The sequence below is a fragment of the Mandrillus leucophaeus genome, unplaced genomic scaffold (genome assembly GCF_000951045.1).
Source record: "Mandrillus leucophaeus isolate KB7577 unplaced genomic scaffold, Mleu.le_1.0 Scaffold670, whole genome shotgun sequence".
Classification (NCBI taxonomy): Eukaryota; Metazoa; Chordata; class Mammalia; order Primates; family Cercopithecidae; genus Mandrillus; species Mandrillus leucophaeus.
The window spans coordinates 242,837-268,061 of record NW_012107253.1 but is presented as its reverse complement, the minus strand read 5'-3'; the positions used below and the strand labels follow the sequence as shown (position 1 = coordinate 268,061).

General features: G+C 46.2%; 1 protein-coding gene across 3 annotated transcripts; it reads left to right on the top strand.

The window, feature by feature from the left end:
• The first annotated feature begins 550 nt into the window (after positions 1 to 550).
• On the top strand, positions 551 to 24,306 carry GOSR2 (golgi SNAP receptor complex member 2). Of its 3 annotated transcripts, XR_001008426.1 has the most exons (8): positions 551 to 646; positions 6,934 to 6,998; positions 8,499 to 8,607; positions 9,463 to 9,595; positions 12,417 to 12,557; positions 15,968 to 16,073; positions 23,753 to 23,844; positions 24,131 to 24,306. XR_001008426.1 is itself a non-coding variant. In XM_012001923.1 (7 exons), exons 1-7 carry the CDS (start codon positions 618 to 620, stop codon positions 17,975 to 17,977), a joined length of 642 nt encoding a protein of 213 aa, XP_011857313.1. In that variant the 5' UTR covers positions 551 to 617; the 3' UTR covers positions 17,978 to 18,727. The 3 variants fall into 3 exon arrangements, 2 of the variants coding, with proteins under 2 accessions (XP_011857313.1, XP_011857314.1); XM_012001923.1 differs by lacking the exons at positions 23,753 to 23,844; positions 24,131 to 24,306 and adding an exon at positions 17,919 to 18,727; XM_012001924.1 differs by lacking the exons at positions 23,753 to 23,844; positions 24,131 to 24,306 and having other exon boundaries at positions 15,968 to 18,727.
• Positions 24,307 to 25,225: the final 919 nt, after the last annotated feature.

Here is a 25,225-nt window from a genome sequence, read left to right as displayed (position 1 = left end):
AGAACCTCTCTGAGGGCAGCAGGAACCTGGTTTTCCCTGCTTCATACATGACACATAATAACCACTCATTCATTCAATGTAGGTTTACTGGAGGGATAAATAGGAATGGGGAGTAGATACGCGGGAGAGTGAGTAGACAAATGCGAAACAGGAAAAGCTTGCGCCAGGAAAAACAGTGAAGAGCGAAATCTCCAGACCCCCGATTACATGGTTTAAAGCGAAGCCAAGTAAGAACCTCCCGTCCTTTCTGTGGCAGGGAAGAGCAGATGTCCGTCGCTCGCCTTCAACTTTGCTCTGAGGACCTCTCGTGAGTATCCCGCCATTGTCCTTCCTAATGCCTGACTCAATCCTGAGGCTAGCCTTCAGCAAACATCTACACCTCCTTGCCCTTCACGTAAAGCCGAGCCTGTGATTACAATTATCCTTCCGTCGCCGGCCTCATTTCTCCTTCCCCTTCTCTCATCTAGCAACCACCGCTAGTAAGGCGCGCGTGCGGGCAGCCTTGGCCGGTAGGGGGGGGAGGGCCCTGCGACCGGAAACCGGAAACCGGAAGGGGGGCTGTGAGGACGTGTTCAGAGGAAGCCAGAGCCGGAGCAGTGGCCGGCCCGGCCGGCGACATGGAGCCGCTGTACCAGCAAACGCACAAGTGAGGGCCGGTTGGGGAGCGGGCAGGGGCTAGACGAGGATAGGCCAGATGAGGCTGGCTTCCGGGGCTGGGGCCTCGGACGTCCGCCAGGGTAGAGGCCGAGTTTTTCCGCCAGGGCACTGCTGGGGATGCCTCCGAAGTGCTTAATCCTTGGCGGGACGCCCAGGTCAGACACAGACAGTGGGTTCAGCCTGGGGCCTGGAGACGTGGGGCCGATGACTCCTGGGGTCTGCAAGTCCGTGACTACCTGCTGGGTAGACTGGGTGAAGGGAAAATGGCACCTGCAGGTTCTAAAACTTTGTCCAGCACTTGTCAACTCGGTGCTCCTGGTTGGTAGAGCTCGAGAGGAGACACGGAGTAGGAGACACGGCCCCTGGCCGTAGGAGTGTACTGTTTAATTGGAGAGTCAAGGCACGTACGGGAAAATATTTTTATTCTTATTCGATTTATACTAAAGACCACGTTTTTATGGTACAACGAAATTGCTGTCCACGTAGCGTTCGCTGTTATTACTTGTTAATAGTATTTGGTTACAGGTTATCGCAGAGAAAGTCGAATTTTAATTTAGCTTCTCATGACTTAAGTTCCTTGATAGTGTCCTTTATTCGCATCGTCCTGCACTTTTGGAACTTGCTGAGATATGTAGTTGAATATGGTAATGGGGCCATACTTACCCTATTTTTGGGGGGAGGGGGCAGAATTTTATGATTTTTACCCTGTTTTGGGGGGACGGAATTTTATGATTTTTATTTTTTATTGTAAAATATACACAACATAAGATTTACTGTTTTAACAATTTTTAAGTGTACAATTCAGTGACATTGGGTAGGCACACAACTTACATCACTAAGATCCATTTCCAGAACTTTTTCATCATCCCAGTGTGCCTGTTAATCAGTAGCACCTCATTTCTTCCTTCCAGAGCACCTAGTAACCTCTGTTTTACTTCTCTCTATGAATTTACCTATTCTAGATACTTATAAGTGGAGTCATACAGAATTTGTCCTTTTGTATCAGGCTTATTTCACTTAATGTTTTCAGGGTTCATCTATATTGTAACCTGTTACCAGAATTTCATTCCGTTTTATGGCTGAATAATGTTCCGTTGTATGTATCTACCACATTTTGTTACCCACTCATCTGTTGATGGACACTTGGATGTTTCCACCATTGGGCTGTTGAGAATAATACTGCTATGAACTCTGGTGTAAAAGTATCTGTTTTAGATCCTCTTCTCAATTTATTGAGGTATATACCTGTCCTATTGAGAACTGTCAAACTTATGCTGTAGTTTTATTGATTAAAACACTTAAACTCACACTCCCAAGGCCTGGAAATGAAATGTCCTGAAGCATTAGGAGTAAGAGGGTGAAGATCCTCTTTCTCTTTCATTTTCTAAGTTTACGGGTTTCTTTTATTTTGACGATGAAGTGTTTCATTTGTGTGGGCGAAAATACAGAACCTACTTTGTAATGACAGAATTTACTTTTACACGGAGGAGCCCTATTCTCACATAAACATTACAGGAAGGGACTTAAACTAGTCTGTGAGTAATTTAGAGAAAGAATGAAACGCAATTATGTTCATGTTACTGAGAAAGGGCAGATCTTTCACAATCCCGGGGCACAATGGGCATGGTGGTGCCTTGAAGTTAATCTGTTACGTATAGTCTTATCTAGTTAATTTAGTTAAAAGATGTTGCCAAGAAGGCCATGAGCCATTTTATATTCAAGAATAATTTTGTTTAGAGAGTCTTAGACTACCTGTTTTCAGTGCAGCTAATCTCAGAGAAAACTGCATGGCTCAGAAGAGGAATTCTAAGTGGTACCCCAAACAAGGTGTGTGGAGTGTAGATGAACTCTGTAGGCCTTCAACAATGCACCCTTGAACTCTAGCAGCTTGCCAGTTTTTTCTGTTAAGGGCCAGATAGTAAATATTACAGGCTCTGTTGGCTATGCAGTCTCTATAGTGACTGCTTTGCTGTTATATTGGGAAAACAGCCATAGACAATATATAAACTGATTGATGTACCTGTGTTCCAGCACAATTTTATTTATCAAAACAAGCAGTGGGCCAGCTTTGCCCCACAACTATTAGGCCCTCTGTTACCCCGACACTCATTAATTCATTAAATATTTATTGAGCACCTACTATGTGCTATGCACCATTCTCAGTGCTGGCAGCACAGCCCTGCCCTTGAGGAGTTTACTTTCTTTTATACTGCAGTATCTGTCTTTCCTTTCAAGTGGTGAACCAGGAGTGGGAGTTCTGGTTCTAGACCTCCTTGCTTTGTTTTTCCTCATCTGTAGAATGGTATTGTAGTTTGGGCTGGTTAAACTGTAAGGCTCCTTTCAGTTCCATGATACAGAACTGGTGACTGAATGACTTTCACAGGAAACAGGTGGAGTCCAGTGAGCACCAGCAATGAACTTTGGCAACTGCAGAAATTAGCGATTATAGCTGAGTTGACACAACAGTAGCTAAACGTATTAATTTTACTGGAACTTTGAACCCAGTTTGTGGTTATCTCTTACCATGTCACCGAATACATTGAATACATTGGAATTAGATTGACATTTTAAAGTTACTTGAAAACTCCTGAATCTACTTGAACAGCGAATGAGTGAAAATAAAAGATGAAAAACAGAATAAACATATTACACTTAAATGTTTACTTTAGGTAAACTTTATAGAGGAGCTAATAGCCAAGCTTCTGTTTTTGAGATCCCAGTGGTTGTAAAGGCGACCACATTTGTCCCATATGTAGTCCAAGATCAGTCTCCTGTCCTGGATGTTATCATATGTCCAGGAAACAAGAAGCACTACATCTAACAAGCTCCCCAGGTGGTTTTGATGAACAGGTGGGCTTAAGAACTGTTACCTTATCTCAAGACCATTTTTTTTTTTTCCTGAGCAGCTGGGCTTAAGAACTATTACCTTATCTCAAGACCATGTTTTTCCTTGATAGATTTTGCCCTTTAATGAGCAAAATGTAAAGGCAAAGTGAGTGAAATGAAAATGACCAGATTGTTGCCATTACTTTTAAGTAAAGTTAACACCAAACTTACATGATGCTGTATAGATTACATAGCGTTTTCACATTCACAGTGGTCAGAGGCAGCCTGGATGTAAAGTGGATGTTATGGGGTGGTGAGGGGTGGTGAGTAGTTTCATGAACTTTTAAAAAGCACTTCTATTAAAAAATTCTTCCTAGATCTTCTGTAAACCTTTTTAAAAGACAGCTACAGTGACCCTGGCTTATTTGCTACTATTTCTCTGCTTTGTTATATTATCGCCCAAGCCCACCATGGACCCCATGCTAGAGAGGGCATTCCTTATGGCCATGCTCCCAAGTCTTGCTTGTGTATCACCTGTTTCTTATTGACTTCCAGCGTGTTGTGTTGTCAGAATTCCCAGTTCAGTTTGAGACAGATTTTGCACTTGGCATATTAGTAGTTCCCACCTTGCCATTCATACTTGGCTTTGTTGTTTCACGTTTATCTTTTCTTAGCATGAAATGTAGCGACTGGAATTGTATTATTAGCTACATCTTCTCTAATTGGTTCAAAGCAAATAGAGATTTGATGGGAAAAGTCAGTGGATTATGGGCCTGTACAAAAGTGGTTTGATGAACATCCCTGCCATTTACATCTCCTCAAGGTATCCCAGAAGCTCTCTAGGATACATTCCTCAAAGTGCTGGGTCATAGGATGGGCACATGCTGTACTCTACTAGTTATTGTCAGAAAGCATTTAAAGTGTTTTACCAATTTATAATCCTACCAGCTGTGTATGAGAGTTCTAGTTTCCCTATTTCCTTATTAATGCATATGTTCCCAAACTTTAAAATATTTGTCAGTTTGACGGGCTAAAGAAATGTGATCTCAGTGCTTTTCATTTGTGTTTTCCTAGTTGAGTGTCATTTTGTGTATTGATTGACCATTCGGGTTTTCTTTCCTGTCATTTGCCCTTTCTTCTTTTTTTAAAAAAAAATGCCTTGTTGGACTTTTCCTATTGATTTGTAACAATTCTTTGTATATTTTCTGCACATCAATCTTTTGTTATCTGCTGCAGATACCCTCCAGTCTGTGCTGTTCATTTACTTGTTTATTTTGTGGCTTTGGTGTACAGAAGTTTTTTATTTTAATGTTGTCAGATGTATCTGTCTTTTTCTTTGTGGTTTGTGGGTTTTGTGGGGGCAGGTAGTTTTTGGATTTTGTCTTATTTAAGAAATCCTTCTGTAACCCAAGGTCATTTATGCATGCCTGTATTTTCTTCAGAAAGTTTGAAAGCTCTGCTTTTTCCAGATAGGTTTTAAGTGACCTTGAGTTTATTCTTATGTATTACCCGAGGTGTCCTTTTTCTGTACGGATAACAAACCGGAGCTGTTGGCATTTATTGTAGTCCCTTCTTTCAAAAGCTCCCAAATACGTGGGGCTGTGTCTGCGCTCTTTCTTTCCTCTTGGGCCAGCTGTAGGGTTTGCCTTTCCTTGTCCATCTGTGCCTGCACTGCCGCCATCTTGTTTCCATTGTTATAGTCATAATGGCTGGTTGGACAAGTCGTTCCTCCCCCTCCTTCTTCAGAGTGGTCTTGGCTATTCTTGGCCTCCCCACTTTTTATTATGTCACTGTTCGTGTTGATAATATTATGAACTTTCAGATTTTTCTATTAAATCAGCATTGAAAATTTACCTCACAGCTTGCGTCAGGACTTCCTTAGAGTCCTAATTCTCCTTTCCATCCCCGTTACCCTCCGGTCCCCTATACCCATTCCCTTGTTTGCCCTGCTTCAGATGTCGGCTACCTCAGGCTGCATTCCTACATCCACCCCCATACCTCCACACCCCCGCATCATCCCGGAATATCCCGGACTTACTTTCCAGAAGCAACGGTCTGGTCTTGGACTCTAGCAGTGATTTCTAGTTGCTTCTCAGGGCCACAGGTCTTGCCTAGGAGCACCCTGGGGAGTCATTTCACAGCTCGCCCGGCTTCTTTTGGTGCCCGAGGGCATGTCTGGAGGCCACAGGGAAGCCCTGGTGAAGACTGGGCACCAGCTGAAGCCGAAGTTGGGTGCCTGGCTGGCACTGGTAAATTTGGAGTCCTGGTTTGCAGTGCTCATGATGGAGACTGGTTGCTGACCTTTCCTCCAGCGTTGGGGATGATGTGAGAGTCCAGCAGGCTCCCTACATGTGGGCCCTAACTTGGGGAACCCCCACTGTGAGCACCAGGAAGTGGACGGTGGGGCCAGCATAAGCAGTATCCCAAGGACTGATCATGGAGGGCCACTAGGAAGGGGGTCCTGAGGATGTCCTTGGCCAGGCCCTGGAAAGCCTCCAGAGAGTGTTACCCAGATCCGGGGTACAGTGTTGCATTTCCAAATGAGATGGCAGTTCCTTCTTTCCTTGATATTGTCAGGGAAAGATGTTTACCAAACAGGAGGTCCCTATCTTTCAGGGTCTTCCTTTGGCTGGTTTCCTCCAGTGAGTCACTTCACCATCCTCTTCCTCTGACCTGATTCTCTTTCAAGCAGCCCTCTCTGCTTGTAATCCACATGTCTCGTATGAATTTTTGCATATCAATTTTCTCTATCTTCCTTCACCAAATGATGTCTCCCTTCTTCACAGTGATGCTCAGAACTGTCTCCGTCCACAAAACTTACCTGGTTTCTTTTTCTCAGCCCCGCCCCTCTGTCTGCTTGCCTGTGACACCACTGTGCAGAGCTGCCCCTCTTTCTGTTTGTTTATACTTATGTGTATTGCTTTTCTCGTGAATCTTCCCAGGACTTGTTCATGTCTGTCCAGCCTGTCATTCCTAATTATGTTGTTTCTCAAGGACAAGGATTATATCTCCCTTGCTCTTTGACTCTTCCTAGTACAGGCCAGTGCTTAGCACATTAGGTCATAGAACAGAAAGTAGGATTGGCTGGGTCCGGTTCGAGGTTTATCACTGGCTGTGTGACCTTGAACAAGTTACATAAGCTTTCTGGGCTTCAGTTTTATTTATAAAATGAGGATGATAATAGTACTTTCCTCATAGGGTTATTGACTTGGCAGAGTCTTTTGGATATGGTAAGCACCCATAATCTGCCTATCAGTGTTATTATTAGTAGTTAAGATATTAGAAACCATCCCAAAACGTGGGACCTAAAGTGCCACATACAAATTTTACAGTTCAGTGATGCTGTCAATTTAAATCAGTTACATGTTGGCATCAGAAACATTGTCTTTTCTGACTGAAGCGCTGTTGATTACTCCTGTCTCACTCATTTCCTCCCTCTTTCTTTGATAGGCAGGTCCACGAGATCCAGTCTCGCATGGGACGCCTGGAGACGGCAGACAAGCAGTCTGTGCAGAGTGAGTAATTAACTGTGGAGACCAGAGTCCTTTCTCTGATGACAGGGTGCTAATGGGCTGGGTTTCCTGACTGCACTCTGCCTCGGGGGCTTAATGATTCAGCGTGGAATGAGTTTTGTTGTTAGGGTGGACAGAAAAACCCTATGGCAAAATCACTGATTTCCCTGAGTGTGCCCTTTGGAATCCCACAAGTCTTATCCCCCATTACCCCTCCACTCAACCTGACATGGCCCTATGGGAATGGAAGCGCTTGCCTCCATCTGTCTTAATCTAATTACCTAGTCCTTAGAGGAATGTACTCCATAAAAATTCAGAGATGTTTAACTGGAATTGGCCATTTCTTCTGAGCTGAGAACTGTGGCTTTTTAGGAGGATTATTCAGAAACGAACAGCAATATTAATTAGTTTAGTTCCCACAGCATGGTTTCTTTTGAGAAGCATGCTGGATTTTTGTTTTTTTTCGTGTTTTTTTTTTTTTTTTTTTTTCTATTCTAAGGAAAGATCTTTTTTCTGAGTCAGTCATATGGACACCACCTGCGGGGGCTGCCTACCCACCCCACTGCTGGGCTCCCTCCGGACCCATTCCTCCTGTTCTCTCACGTCTCCTTTCACAGCTTCAAAAGCAGCTCTGTTCTTGGTTCTGTGCCCCACCTTGTTCTAATCTCAACTGTCTTTGTTTACTGTGGGCGCAAAGGCCTAGGAAGGGGCAGTGTCACTGCTGTCACTTCTTTATGGGGCAAGAAGCAGTCTGGATGCTTTCTTTTGTGCACAGTTTAGCTTTTTTGTTCATTGGACTTTGTTTGCCTTCTCAGCAATCTCGTTACATGATTAGAAATGGAAAGAGGTCATTTTGACTGTCTTATCGAAAGGGATAAGGAAAATAACCGTATTTATCATATCTCTTTACCTCTGTGGATTCTTTCCTGGGCCTTTCCTATTGATATTTGGTCTATTTTGGGGGCGTCAACATTGCTCAGCCCACCCATTCTTACAGAAAGCCTTAAGGGAGCTCTCCTCTGTATGTTTCACATACTAATCTTCCCCTTCCTTTATGCCTTTTTTTTTTAATTAAAAAAAAAACAAACTCATTACTATAGGGAATTCAACTGGCAGTCTTTTTACTAGGTATTTATAATCCACGTCTGAGAAATCCAAAGGAAAAGAGACCTATATCAGAAAATTTAGCTTTAAGTATTTATTTGTACAACCTTTGCATGTTTATTTTCTAAAGGTAGGAAATTTATTTCTACAGATTTACCTTCAGCTTTTTAAAAAAATTGGCATTGTTGTGTCATTAACAACTATATACATGTACTTTTTTCAAAACAACATTTACGGCATAATTTGAATTTTTTCTGTTATTCATTAGTGTATACATTTTTCTCCTTTTGAAATATGTAGTTCTAGTTTATTGGATATTGAAAAAAAAATCTGTAATTTATTCTAATTTAAGTTCACTATCTCTTTTCCAGCAATTATTCTTTTTTCTTTTTTGTACAGTAGTAGAAAACGAAATCCAAGCAAGCATAGACCAGATATTCAGCCGTCTAGAACGTCTGGAGATTTTGTCCAGCAAGGAGCCCCCTAACAAAAGGCAAAATGCCAAACTGTAAGTGCTGACCTCTGACATGGCACTGCTACTCCAGGCCCGGCCAGATAGGCTTTTCTCCTGGGGGAGAGGTGATAGAATATTCTGAAAACCCACGTACATGTTGGAAAACTACGACTACGCAAAGAAAAAGCCCCCCCAAAGGGCACAGTTGTATCTGAGTGATGCTCCTCAAAATAAATAGCCTGTGAGGTTTGTGACTCAGAAACCTTGTGACCCCTTTGGTGTCATTTTGAAATTTTGCCTCCAGTTCTGTTTTTCTGACTAGACCCATAGCCACCTGAAGCCTAATGTTGCCATGGAGTTTTGTTCTGCTCTTTGGTTCCTGCTGGGTTCTTCTTGGGTTGAAATGAAAAATCACTGGAATCAGTCCACCCATAATGAAATGCTGATCTAATGTTTGATACTCCACCATGAAATTAAAATGAAACCACCTTCGCCACTCCACCCCCAGTGCCTGTTTCCAAAAGTTTTATGAAACTTTGTGGATGCTTTACCTCAAAGATGCCCTTGGGCTTCTTCCAGGAGAGCGATATAATCCATAGAAGGTCAAGAAGAGGTCAGCGAGCCTGCTTCCTGTCCCCTGTTCCCTGTCATGCATCCAGAATCAGAGAGCAACAGATTCTGAAGTAAAGCTGCCAGAAACTTGTGTGCTACCATCTCGCTTTAACCACACGTTACTTCTTTACTTTCAACATCATTGATCAAAATCAGATCTTGTGGTGGTGGGGTATAGCGTGGGGTGGTGTAGGGAGAAGTAAGGAAATGCCGTCTTTCCTGAATACAAAGCCTGGCCCCCTGAGACTCTGCTGCCCTGAGTTCCTGGAATTTAATCTCTCTCTCCATCAATTCCAGTCGGGTCGACCAGTTAAAGTATGATGTCCAGCACCTGCAGACTGCGCTCAGAAACTTCCAGCATCGGCGCCATGCAAGGGAGCAGCAGGAGAGACAGCGAGAAGAGCTTCTGTCTCGAACCTTCACCACTAACGTAAGCCAGGCCTGCGGTGAGGGTCGGCCTGCATTTGACAGATTGTGGGGGCTGGAGTTCAGATCTCTGAGCGCCATCTGTTTTGGGGGTGTCTGAAGAAGACTGGTGATGAGGAAACCAACTGGAAATGACGGGAACTTTGTGCATTGCCACAGAGACTAGACCTCGACAGAGAATCCCTTTTTCTAAGACAAAAACCTGAAGAGGAAGCAGTTAAATTGAAGGGGAATAGGCAGAGGTGAAAATTACCTGGTTGGACTGGTCTGAGACAGAAAGGTGGAAGTTCACATAGTGGAAACGTTTTTCTGATCAGATAGGGACAGATGATTAGAACTTAGGCCATTTGTAGAGAAGGCAGTATTTCAAAGCTGCCTGCGGGCAGTTGCCGTTGTGCCGAGTATGTGTGTGGTTCCAGTGTCAGGTGCATTAAAATGTTTTTGCCCCTAGTCTGAGCAGCAATTTGGAGGAATTTGTTAACGGATGTGTAGGGTTAGACAGACTGCTTGCCTGAGTCTGTCTGAAAATGTGTTGGTGTGCACGTTTGATTTCTCAGAACCCATTGTCCCTGCCCTTTAGTCTTAACCAGATCATTTCCTTCACATGGCTGTAGAACATACTGGCTTTTTCTGTGTCCTGCATAATATATTCCACTAAGTGAAGTGTGCTTTGGCTTTTTGTATTTTGTTTTTTACAGAGGATTATTTTCTAAAGAGATGTTAGCTTTCTAAGCCTGTTGTTAAAATTCACATCATTTCCCACTTTGTAGATGTTTAACCCTCAATGCTGCATCCTTGCTTTGCAATAAATTTCCCCAAGTGTTTCAGGCTCTGCCAACATTGTTTTGCTTCCCCAGACTAAGCAGTCAAGTCACAGTGTTTAACAGTTCAAAAATTTAATGAACTATAAGACACACTAAAAGATGTTTGGATTTTAGATCGTTAATAATGTAGTATTCAGGCCTGTTTTAGACCAGGGATCATCGCTTAGGATTATTTTGTTTTTTGCTAGCCTGGTGTGATGCTGTGCATACAGTCAGTTCTTAATAAACATTGACTTGCCAGATGAAACTTCTTCCTGGTCATTCTACCATCTGGAGCTATAATACATTTTTCTGAGAGATAATGGCCCATCAGCCATACTGTTTTAGATGGGAGGGTAAGAAAGATTTGTATGTAAATGGCATTTCGTAAGTGTTTGTCAAATTACTGAAGAGAAGTCTCTAACTGAGTCTTTCAAACACCAGCGTCTTTTGACGCACTGGGCATTAGCTGCATGCAGAACACTGATTAATTCAGGCACTAGGAGTAAAGCACATGATGAAATTAAAAGACCTGACACCTACGTGTGAGGAGCTCCCCTGTTAGCAGGGGCAGTTGAAAATGCACGTGTACAAAATGATTCCAAATCTGAGCAGCAAAGAAACAGTGGCATAACCTTTTTTTTTTTCCTGACAGTTGAAACTGGGATTTAGGTGGTAAAAACAGCACTAGTAGGACGGGGCACAATGGCACACACCTGTGATCCCAGCACTGTGGGAGACCAAGGCAGCAGATTGTTCAGGAGTTCACCATCCTGGGTGACATGGTGAGACCTTGTCTCTACAGAAAGTATAACAATTAGCCGGGCATGGTGGCATGAGCCTGTGGTACCAGCTACTCGGGAGGCTGAAGTGAGAGGATCACTTAAGCCTGGTAGGTCAAGGCTGCGCTCTATCCTGGGTGACAGAGTGAGACCCTGTCTCAAAAAAAACGTGAAACAAACCCCAGCACTACTTGGCAGGAGAGTTTGTGATTGGCAGAAAAGAGAAGGGAACACTCTCACAACTGGTAAGGACTTGGCTCCTGTCTGTAGTCCACTTTCAGTGCAGAAGTAGAGCCACCAGGATGGGTGCTGGTGTTTCTCTCTACAGTATGGGTAACAGGGCAGGCCGTGCGCTCGGTACCCAGATTCCCACCTCCACTGGACTTCTTACCAGCTCTGTGATCTTGGACAAGTTATTCTACCTTTCTGGGCAGTTTTTCATCTATAAAATGGGGAGGCCTATGGACAGATTGCTTGAGCGCAGGAGTTCGAGACCAGCCTGAGCAACATGGTGAAACCCTGTCTCTACCAAAAATAAAAAAAAGAAAGAAAGAAAAAAACTGGGCATGGTAGCATGCACCTGTGGTCCCACTGCTCAGAAGGCTGAGGTGGGAGAATCACTGAGTCCAGGAGGCTAAGGTTGCAGTGAGCTGAGATCGTGCCACTGCACTCCACCCTGCGTGACAGAGGGAGACCCTGTCTCAAAAAAAATATATATATATATAGAGAGAGAGAGAGAGAGAGAAAATGCAGAAGCACAGCCTCCTCTATCCTTAGTTAACCCTCAGTCTACTTGCAGAGGTAAACTATGGATAAAATAGCTAAAGGACACGAGCGAACATTTAACATTGCATTAAGGGGAAGCCAAGGAAAGGAACATTTGGGACAAGCTAGGTTAGTGAGTAGTCAGAGAAAGCCTTTAGGAGACACCCAATGAGGTCTTGAAGGAATGACTTTTCCTAAGAGGAGACAGTGATACAGAGACAAGTATTGTTGGAATTAATGTTATTTGTGAAGTGGAACTCATTTGGAGAGTGACAGATCTGAGGAAGTTCCTCTTCTGTGTGGACAGAGGCCACCCCAGGCCTTTGCTTGGCTTTTTCTTATCTGTTAGGGTCCGCTGATTCTTGCACCGCCGCTCTGGCTGTTCTGGCTTGGCCTTGACCAAAAGACAGAGCAGTCAGACCCCAGGAGCTGACTGACAAGCAAAGTTAATCAAGTGCCTGTGTTTCTTTCACAGGACTCTGACACCACCATACCAATGGACGAATCACTGCAGTTTAACTCCTCCCTCCAGAAAGTTCACCACGGCATGGATGACCTCATTTTAGATGGGCACAATATTTTAGATGGACTGAGGACCCAGAGACTGACCTTGAAGGTGGGGTCCCTGCTGGGGGACAGGGAGAAGGCCTCTTGTTTTAGCCTCATCCAATAGTTTAGTAACTGTGTTTATATTTTGATTACATGTCCTCAAAATTGTGATATTTTGATGACAAGACAGAGCACTTGCGTTTGGGATCCTTTCTGTTGGAGTTGAGTTACTGTGAGCCTGAAAGTACCCAGTTCCTTTGCCAGTGCTTGAAACAAACCATGAAGTGGCCTCTCTTATTATCCAGGTCTTTTCCCATTTACTGAACTTATCATGAAAGTGAGTGCTACTACGAGGGGTCCAATCACAGGCTGAGAAATTGTGTTACAGAATCTACTCTTGGAAGAATGAAGACGTGGCTGTCCTTTGGTACCTCACTTTAAGGTGGTTTTCCCTTAGGACCCCTACTGTGGACTGCCTTATAACTAAAACCTTTTGTATTTCAGTAACTGAATCCCCACTGTGCAGTGTTAGGGCTGCCTGGTTGTTTGCAGTAGATTAGAGCTTTAGAAGCTTCTAGAGCTTCTAAAACCCATGCTGTTGATCCCAGCGATTCTTCACTCCCTAGCCTCAGGTATTCCTAGAAGCCCTGACCAGTTGGCACTGCTGAGACTCCAGCCCCTGGGAGTGGTTTACAGAAACATTACACAGACTCTGATGTCAGTCATGATGTTTCAGCCTCTGCCCTTTTCCTGTATCAACCCTGATGGATAATAGGGCGTGGGTTCTGTGTGTTATCAGGGTGTGGTCCCCTGTGAATGAAGCACTCCCAGCCACTGAGCTGTGAGAAACAGTCACTCGGAAGTGTGAGCTTTATCTTAGTTTTTGTTGGACCATGTTGAGCCTGTCAGCTCCACAGGACTTCAGTGTGTTTCTGAACAGTCCCTGCCATCTCTACAGGGGAGAGGGTCAGGCAAGCTGCAAGTGACACTCGCCTCCTGCTGACAGTTGCAGTGTCTCAGATGGCCTGGAAGGGTGGTCTCCAACAGCCTGCTGGGCGCTCCCCTTTCATGAGAGCCACCTGTGGTGAACTGAACTGATACGTGTTGATTAGTCTGCCCTTTCTTTAGAAAACTGCTACTCTCCTTTTCATATCTCAGAAAAACAGTAGAGGCCTTTTAGGACCAAACTCCATGTCACATGATGAAGAGCCAGTGGGGGTTAGAGCTTCCTGTTAGGGCACATGCAGCTTCCCACTGAAGTCTGGCAGCACTGGGGCGTCTGCACACCTCCTGCCACCCACACTGATTCCAGAGGGGAAGCCTGTGAGGTGGCTGGGGGTTGAGACTTGAGGTTTCTAATCACTTTCCTCTGCACACCTGTGGCTACCTGGTGTTTGTCTCTTGATTCCCTTCATCCACTTCCCACCCTATCTCTGTCAGGGATTTTCCACCTACGCCATTCGAAAGGAACATAGGAGAGGGCATGAAGGGGCTAGGCCGAAGCACTCTGAAGACTGGGGCCAATTTGTGGCTGAAAATGAACACATGTTTTGAAATTTATGGTCCTTTTCAAGTGATTTAGAAGGTTGATCCTTAGTCTCATATGGTGATGAAATAATCTGTGTGTTCAGAGCTAAGCAGGACTTGAAGAGTCTGATTGTATTCTCTCTTGGGAAAAAAATACATTTCTCTGATTTCTGAAGGCAGTGAAGTTTGACTTGTAATTTCTCGGGCTAAGGCTTGTTAATTGCTGTCTGGGCAGAATGTAGATTTTGGATTCCTGTCCATGATGCCTAATGTTGATCTCACTTTCCTTGCTTCTCTCAGTTGCTCATTAATGTGTATTTATTTAAAAAAAAAAAAAAAAAAAGATATGGGGCATGAGGTTAGATGCCATTCATACAAGTTGCAGTGGGTGGTGTGTGCTGAGTGACTTGCGGTCTGCCCCGGCATTCACTTATACTTGTTACTTACTAAGAAATTGAATGTGCTTTAGGCTGAAAACTAGAAAGCAGTAGGGAAGGACAGGCTGAATGGTTTGTGTTTTGGTTTAGGAATAAAATGCCCTTTTGTTTCGGTGGTGGGTGATGCCATTTACAGAAGGGTTTTAGGTCATTGTGTTGGTGTCTTTCTGTCTTTCCCACTTCAGACCCTCTTGTAAATATGGACTTGACCCACCCATTGTACTCAGAAGCAACCTCAAAGATTCTGCTCTACAAAGTAAATGGGTTGGTATCAAGGATTATTGGAACTAGAGAGCCGAGGACAAGTTTTTTGATGTTGCCTTCTTTTTTTAGTATAAAATATTCTAATTTTAAGTATTTTTGTTGAGATGTAATTTACAGACAGTAAGGTGTACAGATCATATTTTTACAGTTCAGTGAATTTGGGCAAATGTATCAACCTTTGTAACTCACACTCCCATCAAGGCCTGGACCATTTTCGTTACCTCTGAAAGATCCCTCAGACCCCTTCTCAGTCAGTTGACCCCTCTGCCCCAGGCAACCACTGTTGTGATTTATTTCACCATAGATGAGGTTTGCTTGTTATTGAGCTTCATGTAAAGGTATTCATACTACTATTTTCTGTGTGACTACTTCTTCCCAGTTATGTTTCAAGGTTCATTCACATTGTTACCTATTTAATTCCATGTTGGTAGTCAGGTACTTTTTATTGCAAAGCAGTATTCCATTGTTGCAGGTATACCATAATTTGTTCATTCATCTTGTAATTAATGATACCATTGTTTTCAGTATGTATTTATTTATGTATTTTTTTGAGACAGGGCCTCGCTCTGCCACCCAGGCTGGAGTGCAGTGGTGTGATCTTGGCTTACTGCAGCCTCGAACTCCTGGGCTCAAGTGATTCTGTCACCTTAGCCTCCCAAGTAGCTAGAGCCATAGGTGCATACCACCTTACCTGGATAACTTAGAAAGCGTCTTCACTACATGCCCAGGCTGATCTTGAACTCCTGGCCTCAAGTAATTCTCCTACCCACCCCTCCCAAAGTGCTGGGGTTACAGGGATGAGTCACTGTGCCTGGCCTGTTTGCAGTTTTTAGATATTCTCCTATTTTTTTTCTAGAAGCTTTAATTGTGGCTTTAGCTTTTATGTTTAATTCTATGACCCATCTCAAATTAATTTTTATATATAATGTGAATTGAGGTTCAGTTTTTACATATCTATAAGAGAGATACATATATATAAAATACATATCTATGATATTATATAGCCAGTCGTTCCAGCACCATTTGTGGAAAAGCCTTTTCTTTCCACTTTGCTTTGCTCTGGTACCTTGATCAGAAATCAGTCGACCACATGAGAGTGGCGCTATTTCTGGCGGATACTGCTTTCTGTGTATTCTGGCCGTGACCAGGAGAATGTCTGTTGGCAGAGCTCCGTCTCCTGATGCCATTCCCCTGCCTTGGTAAAGCGACTTGATGTTTTTTTTTTTTTTTCTCTTTTCTTCTGTCCCAGGGGACTCAGAAGAAGATCCTTGACATTGCCAACATGCTGGGCTTGTCCAACACAGTGATGCGGCTCATCGAGAAGCGGGCTTTCCAGGACAAGTACTTTATGATTGGCGGGATGCTGCTGACCTGTGTGGTCATGTTCCTCGTGGTGCAGTACCTGACATGAGCCAGCCACACTGAGTGGCTGAACAGCATTCCCACGGCCTGCAAGTGTGTGTGCGTGAAAGAGAGAGGGGGGCCCAGAGGCCACCTTTTGAAATGTGTGCCTGTCTGAACTGTGAAGACACTTGGGAGTGATTGTGATCTAATTTCCAACCTGCTCTGTTTTCTGTGACGTCTTGGAGGGGGAGCTAGTGCCACCACCATACGCGGTGCTTAGGAAATGAAAGAAGTCCCAGGTCTGTCTCTCTCACTCTCGCTGTCACTGGGGGAGGGAAAGAATGGCTTTGGTGGCTTTGTTCACACAGCTGATGCGTGCCCTGGGAAGGTGTCCACAGTGAACCCTGCGTGCAGGACTGTCCACACGGTTCACACCTTGTCACCATCTGGCCTTTCTGGCTCCTGATAGGCTGGAGCAAAAGTGAAAAGGAGAGGAAAGAAGCCTCCTTTTCTTACAGCCATTATATTAAATAGTAGGTCGATTCACATGCTCCTAGCCACCTCCCCTGTACTCCAGTGACATGTAGATGACTAACTGTCAATACTTGACACCCTTCCCTGGAAGCAGCTACCTAGGGGAAACAGGATGCTGTTGCCGATAACAAGATTTTCCACACTGCAGTTGGGTGTTTCTCCTTTCTGAAGTGAGGCCAGTGTTACTCCCTGGCAGTGTTCAGTCTTGACCCTAGTCACTGATTTTTTCTAGTTGTTAATAGAGTGGTTGGCTTTTAAGGTTCAGAGAGTGGGGCTTGGCACCTGTGCCCAGGCCTTGTGGGCCTTTGCCCCTTAGAAAGTAGCTGTAGGCAAAGATTTGTGATTTTCCAGTTACAGTCTCAGCTCTAGTTTTAGTGTCTCTAATTCTTTGGTTCCCTTCTCTTCCCTGAAATATATTAGCACCTGCCAGCCAGGCCCCCATTTTACCCAGCCAGTGTGGGCAGATGCCACCGTGGAGACATCTGTAGTGTTTATATCCTTGTAACACTCTGTTTTCGGGGAGTATGATCTTTTTCCTTCTCTGACCAGCCCTGGATTCAGGCCGTACTAATGCCAGCTGTCTTGTGGAATTTACTATAAAGCCAGTCTGTCTTGAAGTCCATCTAATGTGATTAATCACTGAAAGTCCCAGAAAGACCTAGTTAGTGTATTTTCTTATTTACCACAGGCCTTGCCAACCCTACCAGCCCTGGGCACAGTAGCTTCATGGCAAGACATAAAATAACACTCAAAATCCTTCAGAACTGGAAACCTGCTCAGTATTAACCCCACCTTTGGTTGTCCTGCCCCACCTGCTATGTTAGCTTCTTGTTGCTTGAACTGTCTTCTGTCTTATTTCCCTTCTTTTCTGTGTTCTTCTTCACCTCCCTTGCTCCCCTTCCTCCCGCTCTGTAGTCATGTTGGTCTTTTCAGGCACGTTGTGGCATAGCTCCCCTTTGGTAAGTTTTCTTAATTGTCACAGATTAACTGAGGTTCCTGGATGGTGATTTCACTTTTTTGGTCGGATGAAATCTCCATTGTTCCTACCCCTCTGGGCCAGACGGCCATAGGTTTCCAAGGAAGGAGGGATCTTTGACTCCTAAAATGGGTTGGGGCCCTGCCAGAGTTAAAGCAGTGACTGGAGGAGGGTGGACTGAGGCGTTGCGGCATCTTTAGACCTATATCTGTCCAACCCTGGGGATTCACGTTGACATTTCCATTACACCCAGCACCGCTGCGGTGCCAGGGACCTAGCACGGGCCTCTTGGTAATCCATAAAATGGATTCTGAGACTACGACAGCATGGCTGTCCTGTCCCCCAGGCACCCAAGGATCCTGCCAGACAGCACACTTTGGAGGAAGGTCTGCAGGGAGCAGCTGAGCCATTTGTTCGTGAACTCTGGGAGGCAGAAGTCCCCGCACCCATCATGCGTGGACCGATAGAACGTCTTTTCATGGTGTGCACCAGTGCTTTCCACATTTGACTAGTTGGCTTTGATGAACTCTCATGCTGCACCTTCAGCGCCAGTTCTCTAGTTTGGAATAAAAATTGCAGAGGTGGTTTTTGGGTCTTTACCACCTGGAGCTGGTGGACAGCAGCCAGTGTGTCTGGACATCCAGGAGCGTTGAGACTACATGTCGCATAACCACTTTTCACACATCTGCTTTTGGTGCCTGGTGAAAAATAGACCTTGGCCTCGCAATGTGACTGTCTCCGCCACCTCAGAGTGTAGGGATGGGTCCAGGCCAGTGAAGGAGCACCCTCTAGTGGAGGCGGGGGTGAATTCTTATGTTGAGCTGATGCAAGAATCTCTAGTAGCCAGCCTGTGTGACCTTGTACACGAGTTTGGTGTGCCTATTGTGATTTAAAACAGGTGGGTTATCAAGAGGAACTTGGGATCTCTTTATTACGTGGACATTTACTTCAGGGGGGACCGTTGTAAGAAAAGCGAAACTCCAAGATCAAGTAAGTGAGGTGAGTCTTAAATTTTTTAGATTTCACTGAGGAGTTCTGTCCACCCTTTGCCCTAATGAATTTGAATGGGTTTAATTTGCGAATTTGGATTTAGACCCATTGTTTTTGAAGCACATCAGCTGAATAAAGTTGAGGTTTATTTTACTTAGAAAATCACATTTTGTAATGGAATTTGATACTCATTTTTATAACTAATGGCCCCCTTTTTTATGTTTCTAGACCAGAGATTTTCAGACACTACTCCATGGCCAGGGGCTGGGCTGGCTGCTTCAGAAGCAGTGGGGAAACTTTTTAAAATTACGTATTCCTGGGGCCTACCCCAGATCTGAATTAGAACCTTTTTTAAGTCTCTAAGGTGATTTTACTTATTATTATTATTTTTTGAGACAGAGTCTCGCTTGTTGCCCAGGCTGGAGTGCAGTGGCGCAATCTTGGCTCAGTGCAACCTCTGCCTCCCGGGTTCAAGTGATCCTCGTGCCTCAGCCTCCTGAGTAGCTAGAACTGCAAGCGTGCGCCACCATACCTGGCTAATTTGTGTGTGTGTGTGTATATTTTTAGTAGAGATGTGGTTTTACTGTGTTTACCAGATTGGTCTTAAACTCCTGGCCTCGAGTGATCTGCTCACTTCGACCTCCCAGAGTTCTGAGGTTACAGGTATTAGCCACCGTACCCGGCCTCTAAGGTGATTCTGATATGTGTCTTTTGGAACCACTGTCTCCTAGACGGAAAGCTTCTGTCTTAAAGATGATCACATTTGAAAAAACACGCTGAACTGGCTCAGCGTACACTGTGTAAAGAGCAAAACTTGTCAAGTCCAAAATAAATTCTTATTGTTTATATCCTACCTTAATCCAAAAAGATTTGAGGAGACTTTGAGGAAATAACTGGAACAATGAGATACAAAGAAGTGAGGCACAAGAACAAATCAAGTCGGTGTAGAATGTCAACACCAGGAAAAGGAACTCAGACGTTCTAATGCCCTAAGAAATGTTCTGGGGAACCCCTAATTTGACTACTGTCTCAGCGTGGGGGCGGGGGTGACATTTGCTCAAGGGAAAGCCCAGGCGCTTCATAAACGGCTTACCTGTAGGCCTTACCGGAAGTCAGACGGGGTTTTTCCTGGCTCCATCCCTGCCAATCTGAAACCCTCTCACACCAGATGTGCTCCATCATTTATCCTCATTGTGCAGACAAGGGCTGAGCTGTGGTTACTCTCTGAAGGCCTCACAGGGAGTCCGGGAGGAGCTGGTCCCTCATCTAGCTTGGAACCGCAGGCCCACTTAACCTCCCACACTTCCCGTGGGGTGCTCTGCTGGGGTCTGAGAGCTGTGCAGGGGACCGAGACGGTGCAGCCTGCTGGCAGGAAGTACAGAGCTATAAGGTGTTTGGTGCAGACCTTTCAGATGGTATAGGGCAAGTTCCCTGTTGGAAAATAATTTCCTAACTGGAAGGGGAGGGAATCTGAAGTGAAAGTTGTCCTCAGGCCTTGCCCCTAGGGGGCGGCATAGCCCCTTCCTTCCTTCCTTCCTTCCTTCCTTCCTTCCTTCCTCCCTCCCTCCCTCCCTCCCTCCCTCCTTTTTTTTTTTTTTTTTTGGAGACAGAATCTCGTTCTCTTGCCCAGGCTGCAGTGCAATGGTGCACTCGGCTCACTGCAACCTCCTGGGTTCAAGCAATTCTCCTGTTTCAGCCTCTGGAGTAGTTGAGATGACAGGTGACTGCCACCATGCCCGGCTAATTTTTGTGTTAGTAGAAACGGGGTTTCTCCATGTTGGGCAGGCTGGTCTCGAACTCCTGACTTCAGGTGATCCACCCACCTTGGCCTCCCAAAGTGCTGGGATTACTGGCATGAGCCACCGTGGCCGGCCATAATTTTTGACTTTCTAAGGAGTCTCCTGTGAGGTCGAGGTTGAGAACTACGGCTGTCAGTCTGTAAATGGGGTCTTATTCCTGTTCAGCTGGAAAGACAAGATCTACTCGTGAAACAGCCGAGGTTGAGGGTGATAGTTTAGGGCGGCCATTGCGGTGGGGGCAGTAACCAGGAAGAGCTTTCTGTGAGAGGACGAGGTGATGGGTGTGCGAAGGAGAGGAGACGTTGTGGGAGCAGTCGAGGGGCAGGAGCAGCCTGGGGGAGGGAGGAAGATCTAACCAGCCCTGGCTACTGTGGGCGCTGAGGCCTGATATGCTGTCTTCTGCGCAGCATCCTCCGCTCACCGTCCTCCATGCTGCAGCTGGGAAACTTGCTCAGAGGCCTGAGTTCATGCTGCTGAGATGCTACTGAGAGCTGGAGAAGCTGTCAGGCTGCTGTGGGTGTGGACAAACCCTACTGTCCTAGGAAGACCTGCCCATGATCTTTTGAGGTGCAACGTAGCGTGATGGGGTTGGTGGGATAGTGTTTGAGATGGGGATAGCGGACATGGCTTAGAATCTGACTTTGCTGTTTATTAGCAACCTATCCTTGGGCTTAATCACCCCAGCCTCAGTTTCCTGTCTGTATTCAGCTCGAAACAGAGTTGAATCTTTGCTGAGTGGTAACTCATCAGACAGGAACAGGTATGGGCTGTGCGAAGGGAAGCAGTTCTCCTCCCTTCTTTCCAGCCCAAGCAACAGGATCCACATTCTTTCAGCCAAGACCACTTGGCCCTGCTCACCTCCTGGCAACTTCTGGCCTCCTCTAAGAGTTTCTTGTGCCCCAGGCCTGTGGACTGAGGCAAGAGCTCAGGGAGTGGGGACCTCTGTAGGAGGGGAGAATAATCACAGCTGCCCCCAAGGACCTCACCAGGTTGTTGTGAATGTCACAAGGTAAAACCCTGGAGATAAACCCCTGATTGCTGCCAGGTGCTGTCCAAATTATTGTTGCTATGTGCATAGAGTGAGCATAAATTCAGTGTCCATAGTGATTTATTCTAGGAAACCATTTCTTTTTTTCCCCCTGTGGCAAAGGGCAGCCTCTCTTACCTCAATCCAGGGGCCCTGGGAGACCCTTGGAAGGCGGGGTCTCCGGGGCTGAATTCCAGAACAGCAGCTGTGGCCACCTCCTTAGGCCACCTGGGAATCGATTCTCTGTCGTCACTCACTTGAAGGGAACCACATTTAAATTAAAAATGTAGGAGGCCTGGGATAGTCCCTTTGTGGGGGGAAAAAAAAAGCTCAAGCTCAGTATTGCACCCCTCAAACAGAAAAAGGCAATTTAATAATTATGAGAGGCCGGACATGGTGGCTCCCACCTTTAACCCCAGCACTTTGGGAGGCCAAAGTGAGTGGATCGTCTAGGCCAGGAGTTCGAGACCAGCCTGGCCAACATGGCGAAAGCCCGTCTCGACTACATATACAAAAGCCAGCCAGGCGTGGTGGTGCGCGCCTGTAGTCCCAGCTGCTTGGGAGGCTGAGACACAAGAATTGCTTGAACCCAGGAGGCAGAGGTTGCAGTGAGTGGAGATCGTGCCACTGTACTCCAGCCTGGGTGACAAAATGAGACTTTGTTTCAATTAAAAAAAAAAAAAAATTATGAGATGTCACCGGGCAGCAGTCAAGTGCCAAGCAAGTGGGGTAGTTGTCAGAGGGTGGAGAGCCCCCCCAGCAGTGAGAGGAGGCTGCCTGGAGGGTGCAGCTGACCACTGCCCCTGGGGAAGGTGGGACGGGGGCAGGTTCACAGGGGAGCAGTGTGAGCTTAGTTCTCAGCAGGCGGGGTTTGGAGTGGATTGTGGAAAGAGTAGGAATGTATTAGGGTGAAGCTGGAGGTGGGTGTGGAGGAAGGCCAGGGGACCCTGACATGAATGCAGATGCAGGAACCCTCAGCTGTCTCTGAAACCAGGAGGGCTGGGGAAGGACCTTGTGCATGTCCTAGATCCTGTGACCTCAGGAGTTACTGCTCGGGAAGCAGGACAGCCTCCTCTTTGGTGTATGCGTGCAGGAGAGAGGTCGTGGTGGGCTGTGGGTTGTTAGTCTGTCTCCCAGGAGCACCTGGCAACCTGAACTCCCCCTGCTCCCTCCCCACCCTGCCCCAGATCTGGTGAAACCACCAACCAGCGGGGCAGGGCAGAGGCTGTCACTGCCACACACCTTCAGAGCTCCCCACAACTTATGTTCATGCTGCTGAGATACAGATGAGAGCTGGAGAAGCTGTCAGGCTGGTATGGGTGTGGACAAGCTCCGCTGTCCTGGGAAGACCTGCACATGATCTTTTGAGGTGCAGTGTAATGTGATGGGGGTGGTGGGATGGTGTTTGAGATGGGGATGGCAGACATGGCTTAGAATCCTGACTTTGCCATTTATTAGCAGCCTGACCTTGGGCCAATCAACCAAACCTCAGCGTCCTGTGTAGGGAGAATAATAGTAACTACCTCAAGTGGTAGCAAAAGTGCCTGTATTTGAGAGCTTGTCCGTCACTAGAAGTAGTTTAGTTTAGTTTTGTTTTGTTTTGTTTTTGAGATGGAGTTTCACTCTGGTTGCCCAGGCTCAAGTGCAATGGCGCAATCTCGGCTCACTGTAACCTCCGCCTCCCAAGTTCAAGCACTTCTCCTGCCTCAGCCTCCTGTGTAGCTGGGATTACAGGCATGTGCCACCACGCCTGGCTAATTTTTTGCATTTTTAGTAGAGATAGGGTTTCACCGTGTTGGCCAGGCTGGTCCCAAACTCCTGACCTCAGGTGATCCACCCGCCTCAGCCTCCCAAAGTGCTGGGATTACAGGCGTGAGCCACTGCGCCCGACCTAGAAGTGATTTTTGTCAGGAGACAGAAGACCTTTAGTGACTGGAGTCAAGCAGGTGGAGTGTAAAGATCAGCTCTGCCCCTTAGCTGTGGGACCCCGAGCAAGCCACCTCACCTCTCCACGCCTCTGTTCTGTCACCTTTTACAGGTCAATAATGCCCATCTCACAGGTCAGCTGTGACCAGTGCATACTGCACAGACCAGGACATAGAAAGATGGTAACTGAGGTTTTGTCGTGGTTGTTCATTAGCATTGCTTAGGACCCAGGTCTGATCCCTTCATTAAGCTGGTGTGATTGTGAGTCAAGGATCTGATATCCCCAAAGAAAGGACTGCAAGTATTTGCCAGTTAGAGTTTATTTGTTACAAGATACGATATCGCACATGTATTCCTGTGTTTGGCATCAGAAGACCTGAACTCAAATCTCCAGTTCATTACCTATTAGGACTTGCTCACTCCCTGTTTCTCTCCCAGCCTCAGTGTCCTCGTAGGGGAAATGGGAATGCTAATAATGGCCTACTTCACAGAACTGTGGTGAAGACAAAACCAATCAAGCACGTGGATCAGTGAGGATGCGCAGGGCTGCAAGCGCCAGAAATCCCAGAATCTTGCTGCTAGGATTGGATACTGATCTAAGGAGCTTAATTAGTAAGAACTTGTGGATGCGGGGCAGCCTGCAGAGCTGGTTGATTTAGGTCTCAGTGACATCATCAAGGCTGGGCTTGGGACTGCCTAGGTTCCCTGAGAGGAGTGGAACCATGGTGGGAGTATGTAGCAAAGATGAGGATGATGATTGACAGGTCAGTCTGGAATTGTTGCCTGCTAAAGTTCATTCATCCGTTCTTTCGGTAGCTACAAACTGGGCACCCACCAGGTACCAGTCACAGGGCTGAGCTTTGGAGAACAGACATGACCCACCTGCATTGTGATCCACTGCTGTTTGATAAATCACCACAAAACATGGGGGCTGACGGCAGTAGCTCTCAGTTGCTATGCCTCACAGCTTCTCAGCATAAGAACTGGGGACCAGGCATGACTGGGATAGCTGTCGCTGCTCAGTGATGTCTGGGGCCTCAGATGGAAGATTTGAAGGCTGGGAGGAGAATCATCTGAAAGTTCACTGATGTGGCTGGCACACATTGTCGCTGAGCCCTGGGCTGGGACTATCCTCTGGAACACCTGCACACGGCTTCTCCATGGGGCCAGGGCTTCCTCAGGTCATGGTGGCTGAATTCCAAGGGTGAGTATCCCAAGGGAGAGAGCAGGTGGAATCTGTGCGCTTTCTATGATCAGAAAGATTTCCCCTCGGAAATCACAGGGCCTCTGTTTTGCCATACTTCTTTGACTGTTGTGATCACAAGCCACATGGTCACAAGTCCCCAGCTGCCTCTCAGTGGGAAGAATGTCGGTCACATTCTAAGAAGAGCAGGTGGGATGGAATCGACACAGGGGATGGCCATCTTTGGAAAGTATAGTCTGCCACACTCCCCTTGAATGATGCTCATGTCTAGCTGGGAAGGCATACATGAGCATTCAGCAATACAGTGCACAAACCGTCACATAGGTACAGGGTGCTTAGGGCCATGGCAGAAGTAGTATCTACTTACCCTGGGACCCTGGAGGAGGCTTTTGATCTGAATCTCAGATGAGTCAGACTGGAGCCGGTGGAGCCTGGGAGGAAGGTCTCAGCAGAGGGTGTCATCTCGCAAAGGGGTGTGCTCTGGGAAGGGCAGGAGGATTCTGTGGCTGGAGCTCAGGCTTCAGGTTCAGTGTGGAGGAGGGAAGAAAGGGTGCAGAGGTAAGCTGGGGCCAGACGCGGGGTGCCTAAGAGCAGACTCATTACTCCCTGCCCTCCTCCAGTCCCTGGCCCTCTGCACACAGTAGGCACTTCATATTGATTGAAATTGGAGTGAGCAGTGTGTGTTGAAGAGGAAACCAAATCCCAAA